A 24,717-nucleotide genomic window follows, 5' to 3' on the forward strand; every position below is an offset into this window, starting at 1 on the left:
GGGGGGGGGTCCCAAAGGGGGATGGGAACGGGGGTCCTGATGGGGGGGGGGGTCCCAAAGGGGGATGGGAACGGGGGTCCTGATGGGGGGGGGGGTCCCAAAGGGGGATGGGAACGGGGGTCCTGATGGGGGGGGGTTAATGGGGACGGTGGGATTGGGGTCGTGAGGGATCGGAGCTGCAGGAACGGAGGGCACTGGGGGGTGGTTGGGGCAGGGGGGTTCGCCATGGGGGCTGCGCTGCTCCCAATGGGGGATCGGGGCTTTGCTGGGCCGGCAGCGACACTCGGTGGAGAAGGACAGAGGAGCTGCACAGCCTGCATTGCTGCAATACCTGCATTGCTGCACAACCTGCATCGCTGTACAACCTGCATTGCTGCAATACCTGCATTGCTGTACAGCCTGCATTGCTGTACAACCTGCATCGCTGCACAACCTGCATTGCTGCAATACCTGCATTGCTGTACAGCCTGCATTGCTGCACAACCTGCATTGCTGCACCGACAGCCCGCCCACCCTCATCTAACCCCCAGCCCCATTAACCCACAGCCCCTCACAACCCCATTGACCCCCCAGCTCCCATCCCCTGACCTCCAACCAGCAGGGGGCGTGGTTTGAAATAGGCCTTAAGCGTGAGGTGGGCGTGGCCTAACGCAGTTTGGGGGCGTGGCCTAAAGCAGACGATGGCGGGGTCTGACGCGGGGGGCGTGACCTGACCTATGGGGGCGTGGCCTAACGTGGGGGCGTGCTCTTAGCAATGAGGGCGTGGCCTAAAGCAGAAGGGGGCGTGGTCTAATGTATGATTGTGGGCGTGGCCTAATCTATGTGGGCGTGATCTTACCCCGGAAGTGGACTACATCTCCCGGCATGCTTTGCACGCCACCCGGCTTCCGTCGGGGCCGGCCCTGGGGAGCGGCGGAGCTCAGCAGGTGAGGGCCGGGCGGCGGGGGGAACCGGGCTCTGTGGGGTTCTATGGGGCCCAATGGGGCTCTGTGGGGCTCTGTGCGGCTTTATGGGGGACTGTGGGGCTCTATGCGGCTCTATGGGGTTGTGTGGGGTTGTGGGGTGGGCCCGAGCGCCGTGCCCTGACCCCTCTCCGCTCCGTCCCCCTGTTCCCCTCCCCACAGTCCATCTCTCGGCCCCGCTTTGTCCGCCGGCTCCTCCCGTTTATTCGGCCTTTGTGTGCAGCGCTGTGACCCCCAGGGTATTAACAACGTGAAGGTGCCGCTCTGCTGCTGCCCCACTTATCGGCCCTACAACTGCAGCCCCCCATCCCTGATGGTGTTTGATCCATTGGGAAGGGCTGGCAGGGCTGGTGGCCCCTGATTGAGGCTCGTTGTGATTGGGTTGGCTGGGTTAGAGCCACACATGGGGGTAGGCAGAGGTTCCAAACGGGTGTCTTGGAAATAGGGGCTGCTTTACCCAGTCCATTGGAGGAGAGAAATGGTGGCAGAGCAGCCAGGAGCTGCTCCGCTCAGGCCTTGTGATGGGTGATGTGTTACCGTGAGCTCCCAGCTGCCTTTATGCTGCAGGGACCTGGAGAAAATAGTCAGCAGTGAGAGGAGGGGTTGGCTGAGCGTGTCTGTGAGGTCACTGTGCTGCTGCTGGGATGTTCAGTGTGGTCCATTTCCTGCTGGCCTGTTATTCCATCAGGGTTTGTTCCCTTGGATGGTGCTTGTATAATGCTGGAAGAGGACGAGTAATGAGAAGCTGGTTGTCTCTTACATCTGTGATTAGAGGCAGAAGTGGCACAGCTGTGGGCTTCATCTATTTGGCCCTGTAACAGGTTTCCTAATTGATTTAACCTTGTATTCCAAATCCATTTTGACCATACAGCTCCCTAAACCCCCCCAAGAAAAGCCAAAACCGACCCCAAAAGGCTCCGATGAGACTGCAGGCATCTTTAAAGGCCATTTCTCTGCTCAGCTGCACCATCTCAGAGCAGCATCCACTATAGGGGTGGTGCTGTCAGATGGGTGCTGTCAGGCTGTCTGGGCTTGTGCTGTTCTCCATGAGTTCAGCAATTAGCCGTAGCTCGAGGCCATCTGCTTTTGGGTTACCTGCTCAGCACGCAGGGAGGAAGGCAGATAGAGAACCCACACGGGGAAACTCATAGCTGCAAACTGAGCATGGCACCCAGCATCACCAGCTGTGGGTTTTGCTGCTGTTCTTGTTCTGTGATCACACAAGGATGGATGGATGGTGCTGTGTCCTTCCTGCTGCTCACCCTGCTGGGCTTTACCTTCTTGCTTCAACCCCCCACCTCACTGCAATCCCTCTTTGCTGCTCCCAAGGTGACTTTACAGCAACCATCCCACCCTCCCATCTCAGTGCCAGCAGCGAGAGGGGTTTGATTTGCACGATGGAGATAGCACAGCAGCTCCGTGCCTTTCCAGCCTCCTGGCTTCTTGCTCTCACACCCTGTCAGAGCACAGCGTGTGCCTGACCTCAGAGCACCATGTCAGTGTTAGCACCTCGGGGTGGCTGCAGTTGCTTTGGAGGTGTGAGCTCTCCTAAAGCTGCTTCTGCAGTGTTGTCACAGCAAAGGGTCCTTCAGAAATCATTACCTGCTGGAAAGAGCAGACCAAAGGGTTGCAATGTATTGCAGTTGCAGTTTGATTGTGTTCAAAGCAGCCCTTTGGGGCAGAGTATTCGCAGCTGCTTGGCAGGCAGCTTCTTTCAGTGTCCTGCTGCCTCTTGTGCAGATCAGCTGGGTGTTGTATGGGATGGCAGGGATCACTCCTGCATTGCTTTTCTGCCTTGTTGGTGCTGGTAGATGGAAGGTGGGCAGTCAAGCATTGCTTGCATGGTGCTGAGAGCCAGACCTGCCCCAGGTGGGAGGTGGGCTCCTTGCTTGAGTGTTTTATTGCCCACTCTCCAGGCTATTGCTTCCTTTGGAAAAGGATTGCTTCCTTCCTGGAGCAGGAGGAGGGCGTGCAAGAAAGGCAGAGGCTGCACACCATTGCAATGTTGGTGCACCATTGCATTCTGAGATTCACTGCTGCTCTGCCCAGGGCAGGGGGCAGGATGTGCATCCAGGAGATGGCAGGACGTGCTGTACCCAGGTGAAATGCTTCTCCTTGTGCAGGTGCAGTGCAATGGCACAGCTCACAGAGCTGCTGCTCCTCAGGGAGCAACAAGGGGCAGAGGGAACTGGTAGAACTGGAATGTTGGGCTGTGGGGGGTGCACGGAGCTGGGCTGCTGTTTGTTGGCACTGCTTTAAATAGCAGTTTGGAAGGAGACCTGAAATCATCCTATAAAGGTGAGGAAGGAAGCCCAAATGTTGGATGCTCAGGGTGAGGTGAGGTTGTGGGGTGGGGGAGCAGAGCCCTCCTGGCCTGGTAACCCCCATGTGGCTGCAGCTGGTGCTCCCTTGGTTACAACACCAAGCACTCCATGTGCTGGAGGAGCCCTGTGTGCATTCACTCCCTTCTCATACACTGAGCAGTGTTTGCTCATGGCCACGTGGCCAGCAGATTGAGGAGCTGGACTGGATTGAAGCCTGCTGCTGCTGCTGCTGCCCTGGGTTGGCTGTGGAAGGGCTCAGGGATCCCATGGCTCTGCTTCCTTCTAAGCAAGGCATTGGGGTTCTTTGGGCCTGTCTGGCCCAAGGAACACACACTCATGTGTTAAAGCTGTGATAAAAGCCCCCCAGTAGCTCTTTCTGCAGTAAAATAGCCCATACCCAGAGCTAACCCAGCCTGCAGGGGAGACTCAGTGACACAGAGCCAGGAGAAGTGGTTGCTTTGTTCCCTTTGGTTGCACACATGCAGGTAGAGCAATGGAAGTGCTGCAGCTGAGCACCTTGAGCTCTGCCCCCTCCCAGGTGGTGCTGGCACCCATCAGGGCTGTGTGTGCCAAGCAGAGCACCAGCTTTGAACTGCTGGGGGGATGAGGGGGTCAGCAAACCTGCTCTGACATCCAAGGACACAGCAGTGGAACAGGGGAGAGCTGAGCACAAAGTCAGGGCTTGCAGCACCACCTGCTTGTGTTGAAGGCCCAGCAGTGCAGGTTGGGTCCGAGGTGGGCACAGCATCAGTGCTGCAATGGGAGCAGCAAAGGGTTGGGCTGTTCTCTATGCAAAGCAGTTACCTCGTTCAGCCCACTGCAATCACTCATCTATGTCTTCCTCTCATCTAAAAGGCTTCCCAGCTCCATGCTGGCGGTGTTGGATCGCTGTGCCACCCGCAGGCAGCTGCCACAGCACAGAGAACATCCCTGCAGCTTCCTCAGGGAGCCCATTATCAAATGCTGTATCTGCATCAAGGAGCTGCTGGGTTCCTTAGCTGCTCTATGAGGGTTTCTCCCACCTGGGCTGTTGGCTGTGCTAATTGCGTGCAGTCATTTGCAGCTCCCTTCTAACACAAAGCCCATCCATCCCAGCAGCTGCAGAGCTGCAGGTCGTGTCCTGGGTGGAGGCAATGGGACGTCCACCATGGTGCAGGATGGAATGGTGATAACTGGGTGAGCAAAGCACCCTGCAGCCCAGGCAGGTTTCCCTTGTGGGGTTTAAACTCTTATCTGCAACTGAGCTCTGAGCTGCTCTGGGCCCCGTGTTGTTTTCTTTCATTCTGTGGGTGCTTTGTGGTGCTTTATCAGTGCTGGATTCTGTTCCTTGGGCTGCTGGAGCAGAGAGGAGCAGCCTGAGATCAGGACCTGCATGAGGGCAGAGTGGCACAGCCAATGAGCTGCACTGCAAAGCTGGTGGCATATGGAGGATCCAAGGGTTCTGAGCTGCAAGGATAGTGCTGAGAACACAGCGTGGCACTGCCTCATTTCTGCTGCAGAGCTGGAAAGAAGCCATCACCTCATCATGAGAGCACAGCGGGGTCAGTGGAAAATAGATGTGTGCTTAGATCGGTACAGGAAGCTGAAAAAAGAAAGGGCAAAAAGCAACGTTTGGACTTGCAAGCTGAGGCTGGGATGGCAGCAACAAGGAGGGGGGGGTGGCACAGCAGAGAGCTGTGAGCATCAAGGGCTGTGAGCATCGCAGGGCTATGAGCATCCCAGGGCTGTGCTGGCACCTGGTGGGAACAGCAGCTGCTGTTGCTCCCTGTGCACTAACCAGGTTAATAACTGGGTGCTGGGTTTAGCCTTGTGCTGGAGGGATCCCTCCTGGTTGGGGTGGAGATGCTTCCAGCCGTGCTGTACCCGGTGACACACGTCCTTGCTGCACACAGCTGCTGGCTGGCCCTGAGCACTGCCAGCATCAGTATTCCAGGCACAAGCACAGCCCTGCTAACATGCAGAGCTCGGCACTGTGCAGGAATGCCCTTGAAAGGCAAATGAAGCCAAACTCCCCGGTGGCTTTGGGGAGCAGCAGGGCTGCTGTCATCTCTGCTGAGGATGAAGCAGGTTTTGAGGTGTCTGCTTTTGCTTCTCCTGTGTTTCTCCAGTGACTCCAAGATAAGCTGCCCCTGCAATGCCCCACGGGATGCTCTGGGTGGTGATTTGCTGTGCAGTGCTCACAGATCACACTCTCCCCTTGCTGAGCTGTTTGCAAGCTGTGCTTCCCAGCCATGCTCTGAGCACTGATGTCTTTATGGAGGCGTTCTCCCTATCTGAGTGTCCAGCTGTTGGACTCCAGGCGTGTCCCCATTCCCCCAAACTCAGTTCCTCTCACAGCTCATTTCAGAACTCAACCCTGTACAACAGCTGAGCTTCCTACCATGATCCCAGTTCCTCCTTGTGCTCCTCTTTCCCCAGCACTGCACGTGCTGCTCTCATTGCTCTCTATGCACGTGCCGTTCCCTTTGCATGTGGGTCCTGCAGACGTGAAGGACCAAAGCTTTGTGAGCGCTTTGTCTCACCTTTCCCCCTTATGGCTGCATCTCTGAGGCAGAGGGACGGTGCTGCTCTCATCTGGGTGTCCTAGATAGGATTTGTGCCATGTTCTGTGCACAACAACTGTGTTGTGCTGGTGAGGAAGTGAAATCAAGTGCAGGCTTTGGTCACACTTGGAATTCTAATGCGTGTGTCGCTTTTGTTTCCTGTTTCTGTAGGAGTCGCTCAGACCATCGGTGGTTGGGAGGAATGGAGGAGAGCACTGGTGAGTACTGTGGTGCTGCACAATGGGCTGTGAACCTGTTCCTTCTTCCTTGGGTAAGCGCTGCAGTGAACCTCATCATTTTGAGCCTTTAATTGGAGGTGGATGATTAGCAAATGGGATGGTTTGCATCAGCTGCTCCAATGGTGTGGGCTGGAGCTGATGGATCTCTTCTGAAATCTCCCTTCCCTTCAATTGGTCTCTTGAATATCCCAGGCTCCTGGAAACAAGCAGCATCCCCTTTCTTAATAGGGAGGAGGCCAGGAGCATTGAGCTGGTGTGCGATTGGAGCAAGGCAATAAGTCAGGAGGAGGAATCAGCTCCTGGAAGCTCCTGATTTTGCTGGATTTCTTTCCCTGGGCTGCTCTGTCTTGCAGAAGATGTGAAGTTTTTAATTGGGATTTGGCTTTAAAGCTCTTGCTTGAGGCACTACTTACCGCCTGCCCCGAGGCGAACAAACTCCTTCCTTCCAGCTTTAACCAATGCAAGAATTTGGTTTCTTTTAAAACTGGCAGGTTTTTGGCTCAATGTTCTTGAATGAGTGTTCCAAGAAGGGCCGTGACAGGCACTGCTTTTCCCATTACCCTTTTTTCCACCCCTGCTGAGGTGGGTCTCGCATGGTGGGCAGCCCATCATCCCCCCAGGCAACTTCAGACCACGCTGTGGCAGCCAATGACTCCCACCTTGTGCAGCTCTATGAGCACAGATGTGATTTCCAGGCTGTCCCAGTGCAATCGGGTGATGCCATCCTTTCAGCTGGAGGAGCCACGTGTGTGACAGCAGCGTGGGGTGCTCAGGGTTTCAGGCTTTGCCTTCGTGCAGAGCTGCTCGGAACCCAGCAGCCTGCTTGGAGGGAGCCAAGTGCACATTGCTGAAGACACGTCAGGCTTATAATCCTGGTGGCAAGCATCGCTGCTGTGCCCTCTAATTGCTGGTGTGCAAGGTGCCCGTTTAATTGGTGGTGGTGTTTCCCCTCTGGTTTGCTTGTGGCAAACTGATGCTGGGTGAAGCCTTCCTGGGAAGGTGGGATGCAGATGGCAGCTCCCTGCTCAGCCCTGGGGTGCAGGCAGCAGCAGGGCGACTTGTTCCATCCCTCCAGCCTTTGTGGCTTCCAGCAGCACTGAGGGCTCTGCTGGGGCTGCCCGTGGCTGGCTGCGTTCGTGTCACAAAGCTTCACATCCCTCCTTGCTCTGTGTGTTGCTGTGCTGGAGCCTGCCAGGCTGCCGGGAGCTCTGCTTGCTGATGGGAGCAGTGCAGGGGCCTGGGATGTGAAAGGCCTTATGTTCTGCTTGTGTCTCATCAGCTGAAATAGAACGGCTTCCATTTCAGGATGGAGAACCTGGGCTCAATCTTTGCACACTCAGAGCTGACCGTGAAGCTTTGTGTCCTTCGTGCTGGGAGCTGAGAGCCCCGTGCTCAAAGCAGAGTGAACAAACGGGACTCTTATTGCTATATATATATTTGTAATTACTTTGCTTTTAAGGACGCTCATTCTGCAGGTGCTGCTAAGCTCAGGACACCGGGGTTGCTCCGGGCACTGGGGCTGGAGATGAGGTAAGGCAGAGCTACGTGCAGGAGCTGCAGCCCGTGCCCTTTGCTCCTGCAGAGCCTGGTGCTTTCTGATGCTGTCCTTAACCTGGTTGTATATTAACTGCCCTCCCTATGCTGCATGGCTGGCTTTTGTTTTAACCACGTTGGCGCGTGTTCAGAGCTGGTGTGCTTCGAATGGCCACTGGGACTGCACAGTCAAGCAGAAATCCTTTTTAGCTGTCAGGCTTCGCTGGTCACAGTGGGTGGGGGAGCTGCTCTTGGCTGGATGCCCCAGCTAATTAAAAATGAAGCGTGCTGTTGGCTTCAGACTTTAATTCCTGCTCGCCCCCCAGGGCTGCTGGAAGAAGCGCGGTCTCCGTGAGGCTTCAAAGCTTGTTGGTGCACATTTTAGAGCAGGTATGAGGCTTAGAATTTGCTCTCAGTTCTCCCCTGAGTTATTTATCCAAGCGCAGAGGAGAGCACGGAGCAGCTTCTTGGGCTGTGGCCCTGAGTGAGTGTCTGTAGGTGGTTCCAGCTGCTCCGTGGGGATCGGGACGTGCATTGCAGTCACAGCTGCAATGGAAGGGATGCAATGACCTAACAAGGATGCTCCAAAATAAGCAGCTTGCTGGTCCAGCAGGCTCCGTGCTGTCCTCCAAGGAAGGCTTTGCTCTCCTTCAGCCTTCACTGCTCCACTTAGGAGCTGTATTGGTGGCACTGGGACTGAAGGCAGCTGCTGAGAGAACTGGGCAATGTGAGCAGCCTCTCTTGCATGTGCCGTTCTAGGAGGACACTTGGAGTTGATGGATGCTGGAAGAATATTCTGCAGTTCTTTCTTTATTCAAGACCGACTTTCATCCCCTTCGTCTCCTGCTGGGCTGCTTTTTCTGCCAGTTCTTTTCCAAGCGAAGATAGGAAATGCTGCTCGAGTTCTTAAGCTCTGTGTAGACAAAGCAGCAGTTTGTTTCAGCATCTCTGCTGGGCTCTGAGCCTCATAAGGAAACCAGCGTGGTGTGGATCTGCTGCTTTTGGACATTGGGGCTCCAAATGAGGAGAGGAAGGGGCTGGAGCTGGGAGTGCTGCTGTGTATCAGCATTGCTCCTCGCTCCCAGCAGGATGCTTGGCTGAACAAATGCCAGCAGATGCTCTGGAGTTTGGGAAATGAGTGCTTGATCATCACATGTGCAGATAGAGATGACTTTGCAGGTCACCTCTGGTTCAAAGCACAGCCACGCTGCTCCTTTGGGTAATGCCCTGCAGGGAGGGTTTGGTCCTCCAGGAAGGCACGAGCCACAGTTCACTCATGAGATGCCATATATTACATATACAGCAGTATAACTGTTCTGTGCAGTACAATAGAAGAGCCAAAGTGGCCAAAGTGCCTGAGATGAAAGGTTTAATTACGGCTGAAGTGTGCTATGCTGAGAGAGAGGCCAAACCTGACCGTGCCTGAGACACGTTTACCTCAGGGTTGTGCTGATCTCATTTGGGACCATTTGCCTTTTAAACGAGGTGCAGCACAGAACGCTGGCTAACCTGCCTGAAAGCATTGCTGTAAGTAGGTGAGCGCACTTGGCAGGCTCAGAATCCTTTGGGACACAATCCTGATGCTCTTTTGTTCTTCATCTTGCTGTTCCCAGGGTACGTGGGGTGGTTCATGGGATGCTTGCATTGCTCTGCAGGTGACCCTGGCACTGCAGCACCCCATTCCGGGCTGTTGTGAAGCTGTGGGTGCTCTGTTTGTGCAGCTTTCTCTGCTTGGAGGAGAGCAGAGCTCGTCGTGCTCCGCTGGCTGCACTGTGGGTGTGTGGGAATGGGATACCTGGCGTGATGGGCTGGCAGGAGCCAGGTAGGGGTGGAGGCTGGCACCGAGTGAGAGGTGTTGCACCTGCTGCAGTGCTCAGATTGAGCTGAACGGTTTCCTTGTATTGAGAGATAAGGCCATGTAGGACGTGTAATCAATCCGGGCCGACTCGCTGGGACGTGGCTGGGTAAGTAGGGCACTGCTGGAGGGACTCCCAGCTCAGAGCTGAGGCTCACATCACCCTCTGCAATGCTGGTTGCTGTAATTTGCCACCTGATTTCAGCAGTGGATCATGCTGGGGCTGGGAGAGAAGCCTGGAAGCAGAGGTACGAGGGCTCCATTGAAACCAAGCCAACACTGTTAATGCTTTTTGGGTCATACAGCAGCAATGCCAGTGGTGAATGGTAAACCCGGCCCTGTGGGGTGGGATGCTGACTCTGATGCTGCTGCCCTCGCAGGTGGGACTGGCTGAACAAAGCTGCTCTTGGCACAGCATTGGAAGGAGCCTGGCTCTGTTTTCTGGTGGCAGCTTCGAGCAGGTGTGGGCCAGATGATAACCACAGGTTAATGAGGAAAGCTTGGGGAAAGCAGCCCTCCATCCTGGCTGTCCTTGCTGGCTTTCTAAAGGATTTACCAGCTGGGTTATGGGGGTGTTTCGTTCCTCTGTGCGTTACAAACGAGGAGCTCCGTTCTATCTATTGCAGATGGCACAGCGCCGTTCCTCCCTGCTGGGCGCTGCAGTGTTGCGGCGCGGCCGCCAGGGGGCGATCGTGGGTCGGGAACTGCGGGCGGTACTTGGGGGAATAATGGGGGAAATAATGGGGGATTTGGGACTGCGAGGAGCTGGGGGGGGGAGAGATATTAAGGGGAGGTTTTAGGGGATGCAGAGTGTGCCTTTTTGTAAGGAAAGCAGCAGCTGGCTCTGTCTGAGCGCGGCGTGTTGCAGGGGGTTAAGTTGTATTTCGCTTTGGGGAGGGATGGAAAATGTCTCCAAGTAATTAACTTAAGATGCCGATGCTAATGAAGGGGCTTTCAAAGCTGGGGCTGTTTGGGGCGGTGGGAATCCCCTGTTGAGTCTGTGGCAGCAAGGCCTAAGGAAGCAATGCTGCAATTATTAGGCTGAAATGATGTTGAACACGAAGCTTAATCCCGTTATCTTGCAAATATGGAGGAAGCTGCTTGCTCCGGATAGCTCTGTAATGGGATTATTGCAGTGAGTGGCACCCCCGGCATTCCCTGTCTGTTCGGGGTGGAGCATTGATCAGCATTGATCGACCTTCCCAGGGGTGCTTTGCTGAGGGGGGAACTGCAGTGTTTCTTTTGGAGGAGGAAGCAGCTTTGATGCTGAGCATCCTCTCCCCTTGAGAAGCCATTCCCTCCTCCATGGCGTGGATCCCTGGAGCCCATCTCTAAGGAAGAGAGCTGAAGGACATTGTGCCCTCCTGGCACTGAGACCCCAAAACATCAGGCTGCAGTGTGAGGAGGATGCCCTGCAATGAGGCCATGAGGATGCTGTGAGGATGGAGCCCTCTGCTATGGGGAAGGGCTGCAGGAGGTGGGGATGTTCTCAGCACCAATTGCTGTTGGGTCTATGGAAGAATTCCTTGTCCTTGGGGTCCCTAAGCCAGCTGTGTGATGCACTGCTGTGTCAGCAGTGCAGGAGGGCACAAGAACCAGGATGCTCCAGCAATGAAGAGAGGAAGGCCCTAATGAATAAACTGGCCCTAATGAGTGAGTCTGCCTGGCTTGGCTGTGAGCTCCCCATCTCACATAGCTGGCATAGCAGCACGCTGTAACTCTTAGGCTGCACGAGTTGAGAAGGTGAGCAAATATTTGCAGGGCTGGTGGCTCAGGCTGCACTTGGAGCTGGGCTGGACCAAAGGCGTTCCCAATGGGCCATAGCAAGCAGCCCTGTCTGCATTTACCCTCCTGTCCCTCCAGCAGTGCAGGAGCAATGCTTGGTGGTCTCTGTTTGGGATTTCTGGCTGCTGTTTTGGGATCATACCATTTGCTGCCAGGCAGGATGGCCGTGTTGGCCCCCAATAGCAGCATCAGGAGGGTGAGGGGTCCTGCTTGCAGTGCAACCTCAGGGATGTAGCTTGCTGCAAGGTGATGACGAGCTGTGCCTCCCGGGCTGTTGGTATTATCTAATCCTGGGCTGTTTCCTTTAATTATATGCAATGTCCTTGACACTGTAAACAATTGCCATGGCATTGTCTGTGCAGTGCTGTGAGTCAAAGATGACGCATGGCCAGCGTTGGGTTTGGGGACCGGAGCTGGGCTGTGTGTGCCACGCTTATGGCTGCTCCGTGCTGCCAGCCCTGCCTTGTGCTGGCACAAAGCAGAGGCCGTGGGGCTGTGCTGCTATGGGGCACACAGAGCTCACATCCAGCTCCACCTCTGGGCAAACAAAAGGGCTGAGCAAGGGGGTGATCCGTAGCTCTGAGCCATGAGCAGTCGCTGGGAGCCCTATGGGACTGAGCTCCCTATGTGTTATCTCGGTGCTTCAATGGAGAACAAAGCTTGTATCAACGTGAATCGCAAAGTTGATAAACTGGAATGGTTCCTCTTGTTGCGCGGTGCAAATATTTATCCGCATTGTTTCGTGGAGGCAGATTGGTGCAAGTCGGAGGTCAGGCCTGTCGTTACAGGCGCCTTGCAGAGCACACCGTGCTCACAGGGAGCTTCTGCACCCACTGCTGTGTTAGGAAGCAAGGCCAGCTGTACGAGAGCTCTGCATGGCTGCAAAACAACATCAGTGCTTCCTTTTCTTGTTGGCTCCAAGGGACCGAAGCCAAATGTGCCCGCTGTGCCCTCCAGTTCCTTCACCGTGGCAGGAAACTTGGGTTTTCTCTTCCAAACCGAATCTGTTCGAGATGATCAGAAGCTGAGATTGTGTGCCAAACTCGCCTTGCATTTTAATGAGGAGTTTCTGGCCCGGTGGATAACGAGGGCAGAGCAGGTGCGGTGGATGGTGGGTGTTCCCCAGCAGCAGAACCATGGGGCTTTTGTGAGCCTCCCTGGGCAGAGCCAAGCGAGGGGCGGTGGGATGCCCTGGCGCCGCTGCTGCCTGTTGGTAACTGGGGGATAAAATGTGACTTTGGAGCGTGGCTTGGAGGTGTTGAAGGGTAATTGGGCTTCTTGGTGCCTGCAGTGAGCCCTGTGAGGTGGAGGATGTGCTGAAATGTCGGGCTGCAGTTTGGGTTTTTGGGGATGAGGGGTGAGTTTGCTTTCTGAGGCTTCTACCATAGGTTAAGAGGAGGAAAAGATGGTGGTTCTCCTGCCCTGCTCGCTGGCACATCTGCAAGGATTAGGGGCAGAAGAGCTTTGGGATGGCGAGTCTTGTGTTGAGTGCAAGCAGAGCTCCCTCCTGCTGTCCATTTGCAGCCTGCAGTGCTTTACAGGGCCTGTCCCATCCCATTGCTTTACAGGTGACCCTTTGCCAGAGGGCTGGGTTGCTTGCCATAACATAAAGCCACGAGGTGTTGGAGCAGGGCATGCTGAGTGCATTGGGTTTGCCCAGGAAGGCAACCAGCAGAGTGTGTGCATTCATCTGGGTCAGTGTGGGAGGCGTTGAACCAGAGCAGACCCCATACAACCCCTGATAGGAGAGAGATGTGCTGTGTTTGCACTGGAGCTGCAGCGTTCTGCCCGTCTTTGCAATAGGAAGCCTTGGGTGATGTTGGTTGGTGCAGGTTCTTCCCATTGTTTTTGTTGTCTGAGGGAGAGGGTTGTTTTAATGGGTAAAATTAAGCTAAATACCATTTCCTCCCTAAGCAACGGGATAATTAATGTAATGTTCTCCATGTTTTTTGCTGAACATTTTCCTAATAATATAGCTGCAAGTGACAGATGGGCATCTCGCCTCCGAGTACTTCGCTGTTGGGAATACGCTGTTGCTTTGCTGATGCCTCATGCTTTGCTGGAATTCATCCTGTGTCTGTGCTTCCTTTGGCTCCTGTTTGTGCTGCTTCAAGGTGCTCCAAAAAGTCATTTGTTGGCTCTGGAGGTTCCCTTGCTGAAGGACAGCCTGGCCGTGAATCACTGCAGCCCTGGAGTTAGCAGAGATGGGACCAAATCTTTAATTTTCAGGACTGCATTCCTTAGCATTCCCTCATCTGTAAACAGGAAAATATTTAGCATATGTGGTAAGTAATTAGGGTGAATGGTGAGGAGGCATTGAAGGTGTGTTTTCAGTGCCGGCCAACGTGTGCTCCCATTGCAATTCCCATGTCTTCCATTAGGAATCAAGGCTTTGAGCTCACGTCCTTGTCCATCTCCCTGCTCCCTGGGATGGGTGGGTGCTCCTTTTGTTCCTCTGCACCGTGAGGATTCTGGCTGGGCTTCTCATTCTCAGTCCAGCTCAGCTGCTGGGCGGCATAGGACTACATTGGCTATGGGATGCTGGCATCCTTGGCTCGGAGCACATCAGGACGCTGCCTGGTGTGCCAGCCCTATGGCCACCTCGCTGACCCACCAGTGGGGCCGAGGGGATGGGAATGCTCTGCAACATGGGAGTTTCCCATTTGGAAAAGTCTCAGGAAGCACGGAGGAAATCACACGGCTTGGGAGCACTTACCTCACTGCTCTGCCTCATCCAATGCAGCAGCTTCCATCAAAGCACACAGGACCCGAACAATGCGGTGCCAGCTGGCTTATAAATAAACACGCTTCCGTTTCCACACCGGGATGGCTTTAATGCTGCATGAGGGGAAAGGAAGAACGTCACGTTGTTGGATTGTGACCTTTGAGCCCAAATCATCAGGCTGTAATGGATAACTCCTCCACATCTCCTTCCCAGCACAGGAATGGTCACCTCTGTGGGCAGCAACGTGTTGCTTCCATTCTCGTTCCTCACCCTGCCAACCTGCTGAGATTGAGCAGATTGTGAAGGAGGGCATCCAGAGTTGGCTGTCCCCAGTTCTCCTCCCTTTATCCCTGGTGAGACGCTCCTGTGTGCATTGGGAATTCCCATTGGTGTTTCAAACAGGAGCATTTTTGGGCTTCCTGCAGTGACTGCTGATGGGTTGGGAAGGAAAACGCCCAGTATCACTGGGCTCACACCACCGGCTCCGTCTGCAGGGGTGGGATAATGCAAGAGTCCTTAATGTGCCCATGGCTGAATCATGGGACGTCAGTGCCTGAGTCACTGGAGATGAATGCGGTGTTTCACGTCGGGTGCGAACTGCAGCGTGAACAACAGTGTCTCTATTAGAGCAGCTAATAATACTTGTGCTCATTACGGGTTTCGTTCGATTTTTAAGGTGAAACAATCAGGAAGAGTTCCTCCTGCAGTGAGTATGGACAGAGCGGGAGTGCTGCAGTGCTGGGTTAATGGGCTGCTGCTCTGGGTGGACAGGAAAGGGAGCTTCAGAGGGGAGCACCTACGTGATGTATCCTTGCTCCAAGCGTGGCTCTTCTTTCACCTGGATGTGCATGGCTGGGGGCTGAGCTGTGCAGGTCCAACATGGTGCTGTCTATGGGCAGCCACTGATGTGTCCTGTACTAAATGGGGGAGCAGTGGGCAGCTCCCATGCCGTGCTGAGGCAGGTGTCCACATTAAAAGCTGACGCTGCTTTTTGGGTCAAATTTCTGCTGTTCTGTGCTCTGCTGTCCTCCTCCTGCTGTTCCTCCCTGTGAAAGAAGAGTTGCAGCTGCTGTCCCTCGAGTGTCTGAAGCTCAAACCAAAGCTGCAGGTCTGCAGGTCTTTGCTCCTTGAGCTCTGCAAGCATCAGTGAGCAGCATTGGTGAAGTCACTGATGCTTCATGAGACTTTATTGGTGATGCAGGGACGTGGCCATGGTTTGCTGCCTGCTTTTGTGCGCTCACAGCCCTGATTGTCACTGAAGCACTGAATCTCTGTGGCTGCACCAGCTCGTGGGCTGCCCCACTGCGAATGGAAACAGTCCTCATCATGCTGCTATCTGAGCACAGAGATGGGGCCGGAGGTGGGTGGGTGAGAAGAGCAGCCGTGCTGGGAGCATCGCTTCAGCTCCGTGCATGGAATTTGCTGGTCCGCCCACCCGGTGTGAGCTGATCCATCGCTCCCCCACCTGCTGCTGCTGCCCCACTGATGGTGGAGGTGTGGGGCACTCCTGCTTCCTCCCGTGTGGTCGCAGCTGTGCTTCAGCAGGGAGCATAGCGGGCTGTGTGCCGGCACGTTGCATGGCAGCACGTTGCATGGCAGCACAGGGGCTGAAGGTGCTGGGGTTGTGTTTGTCACTCAGGTGATGTCGGATGTCACAGCTGTCCCCTTCCTTCTTCACTTTGGGACCAGCTCCCACCCCTCACATGGGTCAGGTGCTCCTTTGGGTTACTCTGCTTGCTCCCAGCTGTAGGTCACAGCTCCGGCGCTCCTTATGGGATCCCCTTTAAGCTCAGAGCAGCACAACCTCTCCGTTGCTCATGGTGCCAAGCTTTATCACTCAATGTGGGCCGGTTTGGGTTCAGGTTTGTGCTGTAGCGAAGCCCCCAGCTCTCCATGCTCCCAGTGAGGAAGGAGCGAGGGGTGTTGATGCTTTGGGTTGTGCAGTTGAGTGGCTGGAGCGTGGCTGTCTCCTCCCCTTCCTGAGCTTCAGCCCCAGCCAGCGCAGCTCTGGAATGACAGGCATTCCTGCGCCAGGGGAGCTGGCATGGGCGCCTATTTATGAGAATCAAGTGCCTGGGGAACGAGGAGCGGGACCCGCGTGGCCCACGGGCCGCCCTGTGGCTGCTTCTCCTCCGGCAGCTCCGCTCACACCACATTGGACCCCCCGGGTGTGTAGTGACCCATTTGAAGGACCCCGCTGCTCTCCCAGGGTTTGGATTCCTTCCTTTCTCTTCCCGCCGCCTCCCAGAGAGCGGCTTCAGAAGGGATCCCATGGGGCAGCCGCGCTTCTCCAGACCGGTCCATCCAGCTGCTGTGGGTGAGTAATGGAGGGTGAGGGACCAGCGGAGACGTGGGGCAGGCAGGCAGGCTGCAGGTGGGACGGGGCACCAGGCATGGGGGAACGTGGGGCTGGGAAGAGCCCGCAGCAATAGCTCCATAGCTCCGCTTCCTTCCGTTCTGTTCCCCAGTGCTGGGCTGCAGGCGCTGCTGTTGGGATGGCTCATCCCTTACCTGCATGGCTCAGGGTCTGCCCAATGCTTGTCCCGTGCTGAAACTCCCCCAGTGTCACGGTGGGAATGGATCCCAGCGGCTTCGCAGGGCTCCTTCCTTCAGTGCGGGCTCTCCCAGCCCTTGGGGGGCAGCTACAGGAGTGCTGGGGGGAGAAGGGCCTCGACGGCCACCCACCCACTGCTTCCTGCATCTCAGAGAGTGAGGGGATGAGATTTGGAGGATGGGGGCTGCTGTCCGACATGGTGCCTGTCAGCCTCACTGGAGGGCTGTGATGCACAGAGCCGAGGACGATGCTGTCACCTCGCACTGAGCTGCTCGCTCCCTTTGATCCCTATTGTGGAATTTGCTGATATTTGTACTGAAACAGCCAAATTCTCCCCTTTCTCCCTCCCAAGGGACTTAGTTTTTTCTTTTTCGCTGTTGTAACTTTGAACCTCCCAAGTGTTGTTAAGGCTCAGATGAAACCAGTGCCTTCTTTGCCACCCCCGGGTCGCTCCGGCCGGTCGTGTTCAAGAGCTGCTAAAAATAAGTGGTGCTGAGGGAGAATGGAAGGGAGAAATAGGACTTCAGCCTCCTCTGTGCCGTCAGGAGCTGCTAACAGCATCCCCTTGGGTCTGGGGGCCATTAGGAGCCCCATCTGCTCTTTCCTCCTCCCCCAAACACTGGAGTATTGGTGGTTCTGAGGTGAAGGGGATCTCCTGCTGTAGGACTGTATGTTGGGGGTTCTGCTGCTGCTTGTGGGCTGCCCAAAGCTGCTCCTGCTGTGAGCACAAGGAGGTGGTTCCTGTGTTCCTTATGGCAGCGTGCTGCTGGAAGGAAAGCTGTGCTGTGGGGTTCAGTGTTCAGCAATGTCCCATCCCTCAGCTGCTGCTCTGCCTGAGGCTGCTCCGTGACTGTGGCTGTAGTGCTTTAAGGCTGGGGTTCTCCTCTTCCCTGGGCCATTCAGGCAGTGGACACAAAGCTTTTCAGGCTGCTTTCAGAAGCTAGCATCGTTTAGCCAAAGAGCTTCATTATACTTCAGCCTTAACAGTGTGCGCTGGGATGGATGGGGGCAGAGCAGCTCAGGGCTCTGTTTGGGGAAGGAAAGCAACGTGTTCTCAGCCTCCTCCTAACAGCTTCATCCTGCAGCCCTGTCCCAGGCCAAAGGGTCTTCTGGGGCTTGATTTGAAAGGTGAGGATCAGCTCTGCCTGCTTGCAGCAGCTCCTTCTGGCTGGGATGGTGGTGAGGCCATCAGCACATCATACAGCTGTCCATGTTTCCTAAAGGCTGACCCCATCACTGCTTGCTGCCATGTCCTGCATGAACAACACAGCATTCCCAACTGCCCTGCAGATCACAGCTCTGCCACTCCAGCTTGTGAGAGCTGCCTGTGTACCATGGCAGGAGGAAAAGCTTCACTCTCCTCAACAGTGTCGCTGCCCTGAGCCTGATGGCAGCTTTGGGAATGGATGGCACACAGCCCCTTGCTGACCATGACGTGTTGCAGCCCACCTGTGAGGCTCCAGCTGCTCCCGCTGACACTGCTTCCCAGGATAAACATTGCAGCAGAGCAGCCTTGCACAACAGCTCACACCTAGCTTGGGGTGCAGCAGGAGGAGAGCTTTCCTCCGATGGCATTTTAATTGCAGGAGTGGAGCAGTGTGCAGGGGGGGGTTGGCACTGGGCAGCTCTTGGACCACTCCATGCTCGAGGAGAGCTGCATCCCTCCTTGTTGGCAGAGCCCAGGGATGCAGGAGGAGGCAGAAAGCTGCAGCAGCACCATGTTTAGTGATGGATCCTGAGCTTGGTTCAGTCTCAGTGTTTGGGTTAACCCCAATCTGCTGTTTGGACAGCTCCCATCCGCCTGCTGGGTCTGGCGGTGGGGGAGGATGTGGGCAGGTTGTTTTTGGACAGGGAGGTGGGATCTGCTGGTCTATGAGCCATGGGCTGGGGCAGGTGTGGAACCACAGGCTTCCCCAGCCTGGAAGAGACCTTTTGTGGCCCAACCCCTGCCCTGCACAGCACCACCTATGGCTGAGAGCAGCGCCCAGTCCCCTCCTTGCTCCTTGGCAGTGCTGGGCCTGATGCACCACTGCAGCAGACTTGACTCCAAGGTTTTCCTGCACAGGATGCCCAAGGGGCTCCCCCAGCTCCAGGGCTGTGTTCCTGCAATGGGCACTTCCATATTGCTGTTGCAGAAAGGCTAAAGCGGGTTGTTCTGCAGCACGGGGACACAGTGAGACCCGCTTATTGGAAAGCTCTTGACCTTCTAATGAGGGCTGCCAGCTTCACCCTCCAAGACCTCATTTAACCTTTGTAAGAAATGTAAAACAGGTTTACCAGCCTGGGACAGCAGTAGGGCAGGTTCCTTCAGCCTTGGTGCTGAGCAGAGCCAGGCCCACCATGTCCCTTTGCAGCTCTTGGTGGGAATTTGAGCTGGGAATGGGCTGTGGTTGGCACAAAAGTCCTTTTCCAGGGCAGTGTGAGCACTGTGGTGAGCAATCACTGAACAATGAGGGTGTTTAACAGGCAGATCGTTAAAAGCACACCTACAGCAGCTGATCTGCCTGCTAATTAGCAGCGAATGTTAATTCATAATTGCATCATAACAGACTATTTTAAAAGCCCGTGTCCGTGTGGTAATTAAGGGATGGTAGAAAGAAGAGTGGAAGGGATGGTGGGTTGTGGGTTCTACTGGAAGAAGCCTGGCCCTGTCATGGAGCAGAATGCATCCCTATAGAGTTAGGGGGATGGTTTGGGGGGCATCTGTGTCACCCCATGGGCTGGAGATGCCGTATCAATGGTTGTGATCTTACGCTGGCAGTGTCTGCCCCTCTGCTCCTCCTGCATTGCTGCTGTTAGGCACAGAGCTGAGCACAGAACACCAAAACCCCGTGTTTTCATGTTGTTTGAGAGCTGGTTCTGAATGCAACCCCACCAGCTGGTGGGGCAGCGTGGCAGGCAGGCCAAAGCCAACGTGTTGGATATCAGTGCTGAACATCACAGCAAAACCTGGCTGTTGTATTCACCTGGCACGAAGCTCCACCCTGAGCTGGCATTCAGTCCAGCAGCAGGTTCCTCCCTTGGGATTAAACTTGGGGGCTTTTCTCCTCTGTGCAGCTGCTCCTGGTGCAGGGTGCAGTTGTTGTACGGGAGCTTTGGGGCACAGGCTGTAGGCTCAGCAACCATTCTTGGTTTCCTGGGTGCGTTTTTTGTGTCCTTCCTTCTTCCCACCCTCTGTCCCAGCAGGAAAATCTCAGGGTGGAGCTGCAGAACATCCTGGATTGGGGCTGACATCGTGCGTGCTGCTTTCCACCTCCATTCTCTCTTAAGGCTCAGCTCAGGCATCACATTGGTCATCTTTCTTTGAGTAAGAGTTGGCTGGCGTTGGTTTTTTACCACCTCTGAGTGAGCTCTGATAGGGGCCAGCTGGGAAAAAAAGAAGAAAAAAACATCATAAAAGAGCAGAAAAAAAACAGAGAAAGGAAAAGTTCTCCCCCAGGTGCCCTCAGCTGTCACTGTGGGAAATGTGGAGCTGGAGGAGAGGAACCTGGGCAGCATTGAATGCTGTAGGTAAAGTCTGAAACGGTCACAGTCAGCTCTGAAGGTCCTTTTTCCCCTCCATTCCTCGCAGCAGTGGAGCCCTTCCTTGCCAACCTGCATCCTGGGCTGGATTTCCTCTTCTGCTCCGTTTGGTTCAATGCTGTGCTGCTCACACAGGATCTGGATCCCAGTGTTGAAGTTCCCTCTGGTTTTCCTTGTGCTGCTCCTCTGTTTCCCCACCTTCATTTCAGCTGTGCTCGTAGCATGGTGTGCATGGGGTCTCCTCTAGGGCCCCAAATCCCACATTGGGCAGAGCTGCACATAGTGCTCCAACAGACGTCATCATTGGGGCTTTCCTGGTTTCTTTCCTGTCCTTGGCCTGTTCTTCCCTGCACTGACATGGAGCTGCCTATTCACATCTCCGTGCTGGATATGTATGTGATATAACAGATCCGTTTCTAGCTCTTTGTCCTGCATGCAGCACGGCTTTCCCCTAGAATTCCTTTCCCAATCTTTTAGCCCTGGGAGAAGGGATTCTTGGCTGACCTCACTGCGTGGCCTGGGGGGTGTTGTCTTTTCTGCAGCACGCCATGCAAGCTTTGCCTGAGACCGACTGAAAGGGCTTTTGTGATCCCAAAAGGCTTGGAAACTGCCGAGCGTTGGACTGGAAGGCTCCGAAATGAGATGCAGAAGTGCAGTCAGTCCCAGTCTGTTCTGCACACCATGAGTGCTCCTGGATGGAGCGTGGTGCTCCTGCAGTGCTGAAGCTCTGGGGTTCTCACTTTGCAAACTGAGGCCACCAGCTGGCTTCGCTTTGCTTGTGTGCACTGTGATGTTCACTGCAGGCAGCGCTGGGTTCTGCTGATTGCAAGCAGTCCCTTATGGTGCATCAGACACCCCATTAACAGCCGCCAGCGCAGGGTTTTGTGCTCTGGTTCTGCTTTGCAGGTTGTTCCTTTAGGAGCTTTCTGCTGCAGAGTCGAGCTTTTCCTTTGTGTGCATCCCTTCCCGCCTGTGTGTCCTTCTCGTGGTGCTCTCCAGAGACCTCAAGCACCGTAGGTGGAGCACAGGCTGCATTGTGCTGCTTTCCTGTGGAGCTGCTGCTTTTGGCCAGCAGTGCTGGCTGTGTTTCTAGAGGAAAAAGCAGCAAGGCTCAGTCCCAGCACCAGCAGCTGGTGCAATGGGGCTGCTGGCTTTGCTTTGTGCTGATAGAGATGGGCTTCGAGGTATCCATGCTTGTGTTGTTCTATGTGTCTTGCACCAGGTTTGCAACTGCAGGTGCTCCTTGGGCAAAGCTGTCAGGCTGCTGACTGACACGAGTCTTTGGTTTGTTATGAAGCTGCCTGTCAGTCACCCTGGTGCTGTTAAGTTGGGAAACTCCCCTCATCTCCCCGAGCTAACGCCAATCGCTGACGGTTACATGAAGGCATGGAACCTTACTACCTTCTTTGCATGAGCGCGTCGCCGTTTCCCTGTGCGCAAGGGCTGGGATCTGGCAGCAGCTGCATGCAGCACCAGGGTAACTGCTGTGCTCCTCTCCCTGCAGCTGAAGAGGTGGATCACCCCCCGAGTGATGCGGGTATGGGGGTCGATGTGCTGGAATCGGGTGACACCACACCTCCTACCAAGAGGAAAAGCAAGTTCTCGGGCTTCGGCAAGATCTTCAAACCTTGGAAGTGGAGGAAAAAGAAAAGCAGTGATAAATTTAAAGAGACTTCAGAAGGTAAATGGGGGTTGGGGGGTTCCCTTCTTCCACCTGGGAGACCTGCAGGTAGCGAGGAGGCCTGAGGGCTGGCACGTGTGAGAAGCAGAGCAGGAATCGGTGCTGAGCCGGCACCTGCAATCTCTCCGGAACACCTTGCCATGGAGCTGCAGTTTCAGACAAACAAATTCCTTCCTGGAAGGAACCTCCCCAGGCTGCTGTGAGGAGGGAGGGATCGCTCAGGCCTGAGCAGGAGGTCCCTCCGCCCTCTCATCAATCTGTGCCATACAATGAAATCTGAAGCCCTTTTATTACTCTGCAGGACTGATCCCTCTAAAATAAACCCCACGCATCTTTTTGACCTCCCATCATCCTGCCCTGCTTTCTGAGTGCTATTTTTTTTTCTTTTTCAATTTAATACCAGTTTTAGAACGAAAGATTTCAATGCGAAAGCCAAGAGAGGAGCTGGTAAAAAGAGGGGTTCTATTGGAAGACCCTGAGCAGGGTGAGTCTACAAACAAACCTATCCTCACCTGTCTGTGTTCTGTGTAGCTCACCTTCCTCTGGCAAAACCTCACCCTCCAGCCCTTCCGGGAGATGAATTGAAGGGCTCTTTGCTGGTTGTGGTTCCTGTCTGTCCGTCTTTCCCTTTTCAATACTCTCTCTCATCTGACTGTCCTGGTAAGGAAGGCAGTGTGCTCAGTTAGGAGGGTGCAGCACCTGTCCTGCTGCCGGTGGGGAGGGTCCCCCCATCGTGTCCCCCCCATCTTTGTGTCCTCCCACCCTGTCCTGCTCCAGCCGCCCTGTCCCATCCTGCCAAGCCCCCCATCACCACTGTCTCACCCTCTCTGCTTTGTTCTGACTCTGCTCCAAGCTGCCCTCCATCCATTGCGGGAGAGGCAAACCTCACAGTTCAGATTTGAAGGCTCCAGGTTTGGAAAAAAGAAACCATCTGATAATTTCGAGCCACGTGGGTAGGAGGGTTTCCTGCAGGGGCTGAAGATGGGAACCTTCATGGTGTGGTATTACTGCTGATCACAGCTGAGCTTTCCCTGCCCTTAGAGAAGCCTTCCCTGCTTTCTGTCCTCCTCAGTGGCTGAGTTGGGGGTGTTGGGCATTGCTTTGGGTGGCAGCGTGGGCTGTGGAGTAGAGCAATGTATAACTACCTCGAAAGCCATGCTGTAGAGTTAACCTAATGCAAATGTCAGGGTTCTTCTAAGATACAAAGTGGAAGTGAAAAAGTGGTTTCCAGTCCAAGCTGCTGAATGCTGGAGTTAAAACTAACAGGGTTGCTTGCAGCTGCCCTGTAATAAAAGCCACCTACAGCAACCCGAGGGTGTAAGTGATGGGCTGCAGGAAGGACTCGCTGCGGTGCAAAAGCATGTGAGGTCATGGGGTGAAACTGGAAGAGAGATCAAAGGCTTTGTGCAACAAACTTGCAGCCAGTGGTGGTGGAAGAGAGGCCCTCCAAACTGTGAGGGTGTAACAGGAGCGTGGCTGTGGGGGGGGTCACTTTCTGCTTTCAGTCATCTGATCGGGCTTAAGAAACAGAAGATGATTATGATCTGAATAAAGCACAAACCCAAGGTACAAGGGAGCGACCGATATTGTCAGGAGGGTTAGATTAGAAAGCACATTATCTTAATCCCTCACTTCCATGATGATTTTAAGACATCGGGGCAGTCATAAGATGATGGAGGCAGGTTATTCTAATTGCAGTTTCAAAACCTGCTCTTAGGAGGTTGATTAGTTTTCTTAGGTAAGTTGGTAATGACAATAAACAATCCAGAAACCTTTGGAGAGGAAACCTGTGCTGCTGCTGCTGAGCTTGGTGGTGGCCTTGGAAGTGGAGTCCGGGGTGAAATGGTGTGAGAAGGGCAGCAGGAACACCCTGCTCTGCCTGAGAAGGGCATGCCAGGTGTGAATGACTAAGGGGAAGCAAGATCCTGCTGGTCTGCCTCCCCTGCTGAAAGCTTCAGCTTGCCAGAGGCAATTGCTGCTATAAAAAGCTGCAGCTCATCTCTTGAGTTTCAGCCCTGGCTGAGGAGGAAACTCCCTCTTGCTGCCATCTGCGCTTCCTGCATTTCAGGGCAGGGCTGCTCTGCATCTCCTTGCAGGAACCAACGCTGTTTGGTTGCAGAAAAGAAAACCTGGAGAGCTTTCAGCTCGGGGCTTTGTGTTCAGCTCCTGCATAACACCTCGATGTGGGGAAGGAGAGGAGGTCCAGGGAGTCAGTCAGAAGTAGGAACAACAGCACTTTGTGCTGAATTCAGGGTTGGAATCATAAGGAAAATAGAGGTGCTTCAGCACATGTGAAGGCACCGTCAGCATCTGTTGTTTGATGTGCAGTGGGTGTCTTGGCTCGTGTTGGATTTTGGACTGCAGCACAGAATGTGTGATTACTCCTGAGGTGAGTTGGTGTGGAAGCTGCTGGAAGCGAACAGTGATTGCAGCTTCCTAGTCCATTGTATTTTAAATGTGGTAGCACTCTTTCTAAATAAGGTGGAAGATTAAGGGGCTGCTGAAGAAAGCCCTGCTTGATGGGGTGCAGTACTGCACCATTCTGCTTGCTGCTAATGAAACAAAGAGCTCCAGTTGCTGTTGCTGTGCTCTGCTCTGCAGAAGGCAAACTGAAGATCTGCTGTTCCTGAAACCAGGGAGAAATGGGTGCAGATCAATAACAGCTCACCTCGGTTGTGTCTCCTCTGTCTTGTGCTTTCTGAATGTTTTCTGTTTGCTTTTTTCCTCTCACCCCTTGCAGATGGTGAAGAGCCAGACAAGGTGAATCCGTCTGCACTGAAGAATGGCCACACGGTGCCCATCGGTGGTCCTGGGGTCGGTAACCTGCACAGCCAGGAAGAGGAGGCCACAAGGTCCTCCAGCCTTAGGAAGTCTGTTCTGGTTGAGGAACCGAAGAAAAGACATGGTAAGAAACCAGCTGCGTGCCAAGTGGGATTCTTATAGTGCTGCCTTTGAATTCCCATCTTATCCTTCTCGCCTCCTCGCTGCTTTCTG

The 24,717-nt window shown here is 54.6% G+C and overlaps 1 protein-coding gene and 2 long non-coding RNA genes across 19 annotated transcripts in view; 1 reads left to right on the forward strand and 2 right to left on the reverse strand.

The window, feature by feature from the left end:
• The first annotated feature begins 882 nt into the window (after positions 1-882).
• Positions 883-24,717, forward strand: part of PHACTR4 (phosphatase and actin regulator 4) — a 32,764-nt gene continuing 8,929 nt past the window's right edge. Inside the window, exons 1-7 of one of the 17 annotated variants that reach the window (XM_085518383.1) lie at positions 883-4,827; positions 6,001-6,047; positions 7,528-7,598; positions 13,218-13,526; positions 21,547-21,723; positions 22,127-22,207; positions 24,464-24,628. In XM_085518383.1, coding sequence (XP_085374509.1) covers positions 13,286-13,526; positions 21,547-21,723; positions 22,127-22,207; positions 24,464-24,628 — 664 coding nt within the window. In that variant the 5' untranslated portion in view covers positions 883-4,827; positions 6,001-6,047; positions 7,528-7,598; positions 13,218-13,285. Of the gene's footprint in view, positions 4,828-6,000; positions 6,101-7,527; positions 7,599-9,183; positions 9,705-13,217; positions 13,527-15,909; positions 16,284-21,546; positions 21,724-22,126; positions 22,208-22,499; positions 24,113-24,463; positions 24,629-24,717 lie in introns of those variants that run through there. The other 16 variants (XM_085518384.1, XM_085518382.1, XM_085518381.1 and 13 more) reach the window with 16 other exon arrangements.
• On the reverse strand, positions 13,313-14,083 carry LOC146758130 (uncharacterized). Its single transcript, XR_014935281.1, has 2 exons — positions 13,958-14,083; positions 13,313-13,496 (listed from the first exon to the last, which is right to left on the reverse strand). It is a non-coding gene; the product is annotated as an uncharacterized LOC146758130 (long non-coding RNA).
• LOC116654340 (uncharacterized) lies at positions 18,129-21,547 on the reverse strand. Its single transcript, XR_014935280.1, has 2 exons — positions 20,115-21,547; positions 18,129-19,886 (listed from the first exon to the last, which is right to left on the reverse strand). It is a non-coding gene; the product is annotated as an uncharacterized LOC116654340 (long non-coding RNA).

Source organism: Coturnix japonica, chromosome 17 (genome assembly GCF_054131305.1).
Source record: "Coturnix japonica strain WE chromosome 17, WE-NBRP24, whole genome shotgun sequence".
Classification (NCBI taxonomy): Eukaryota; Metazoa; Chordata; class Aves; order Galliformes; family Phasianidae; genus Coturnix; species Coturnix japonica.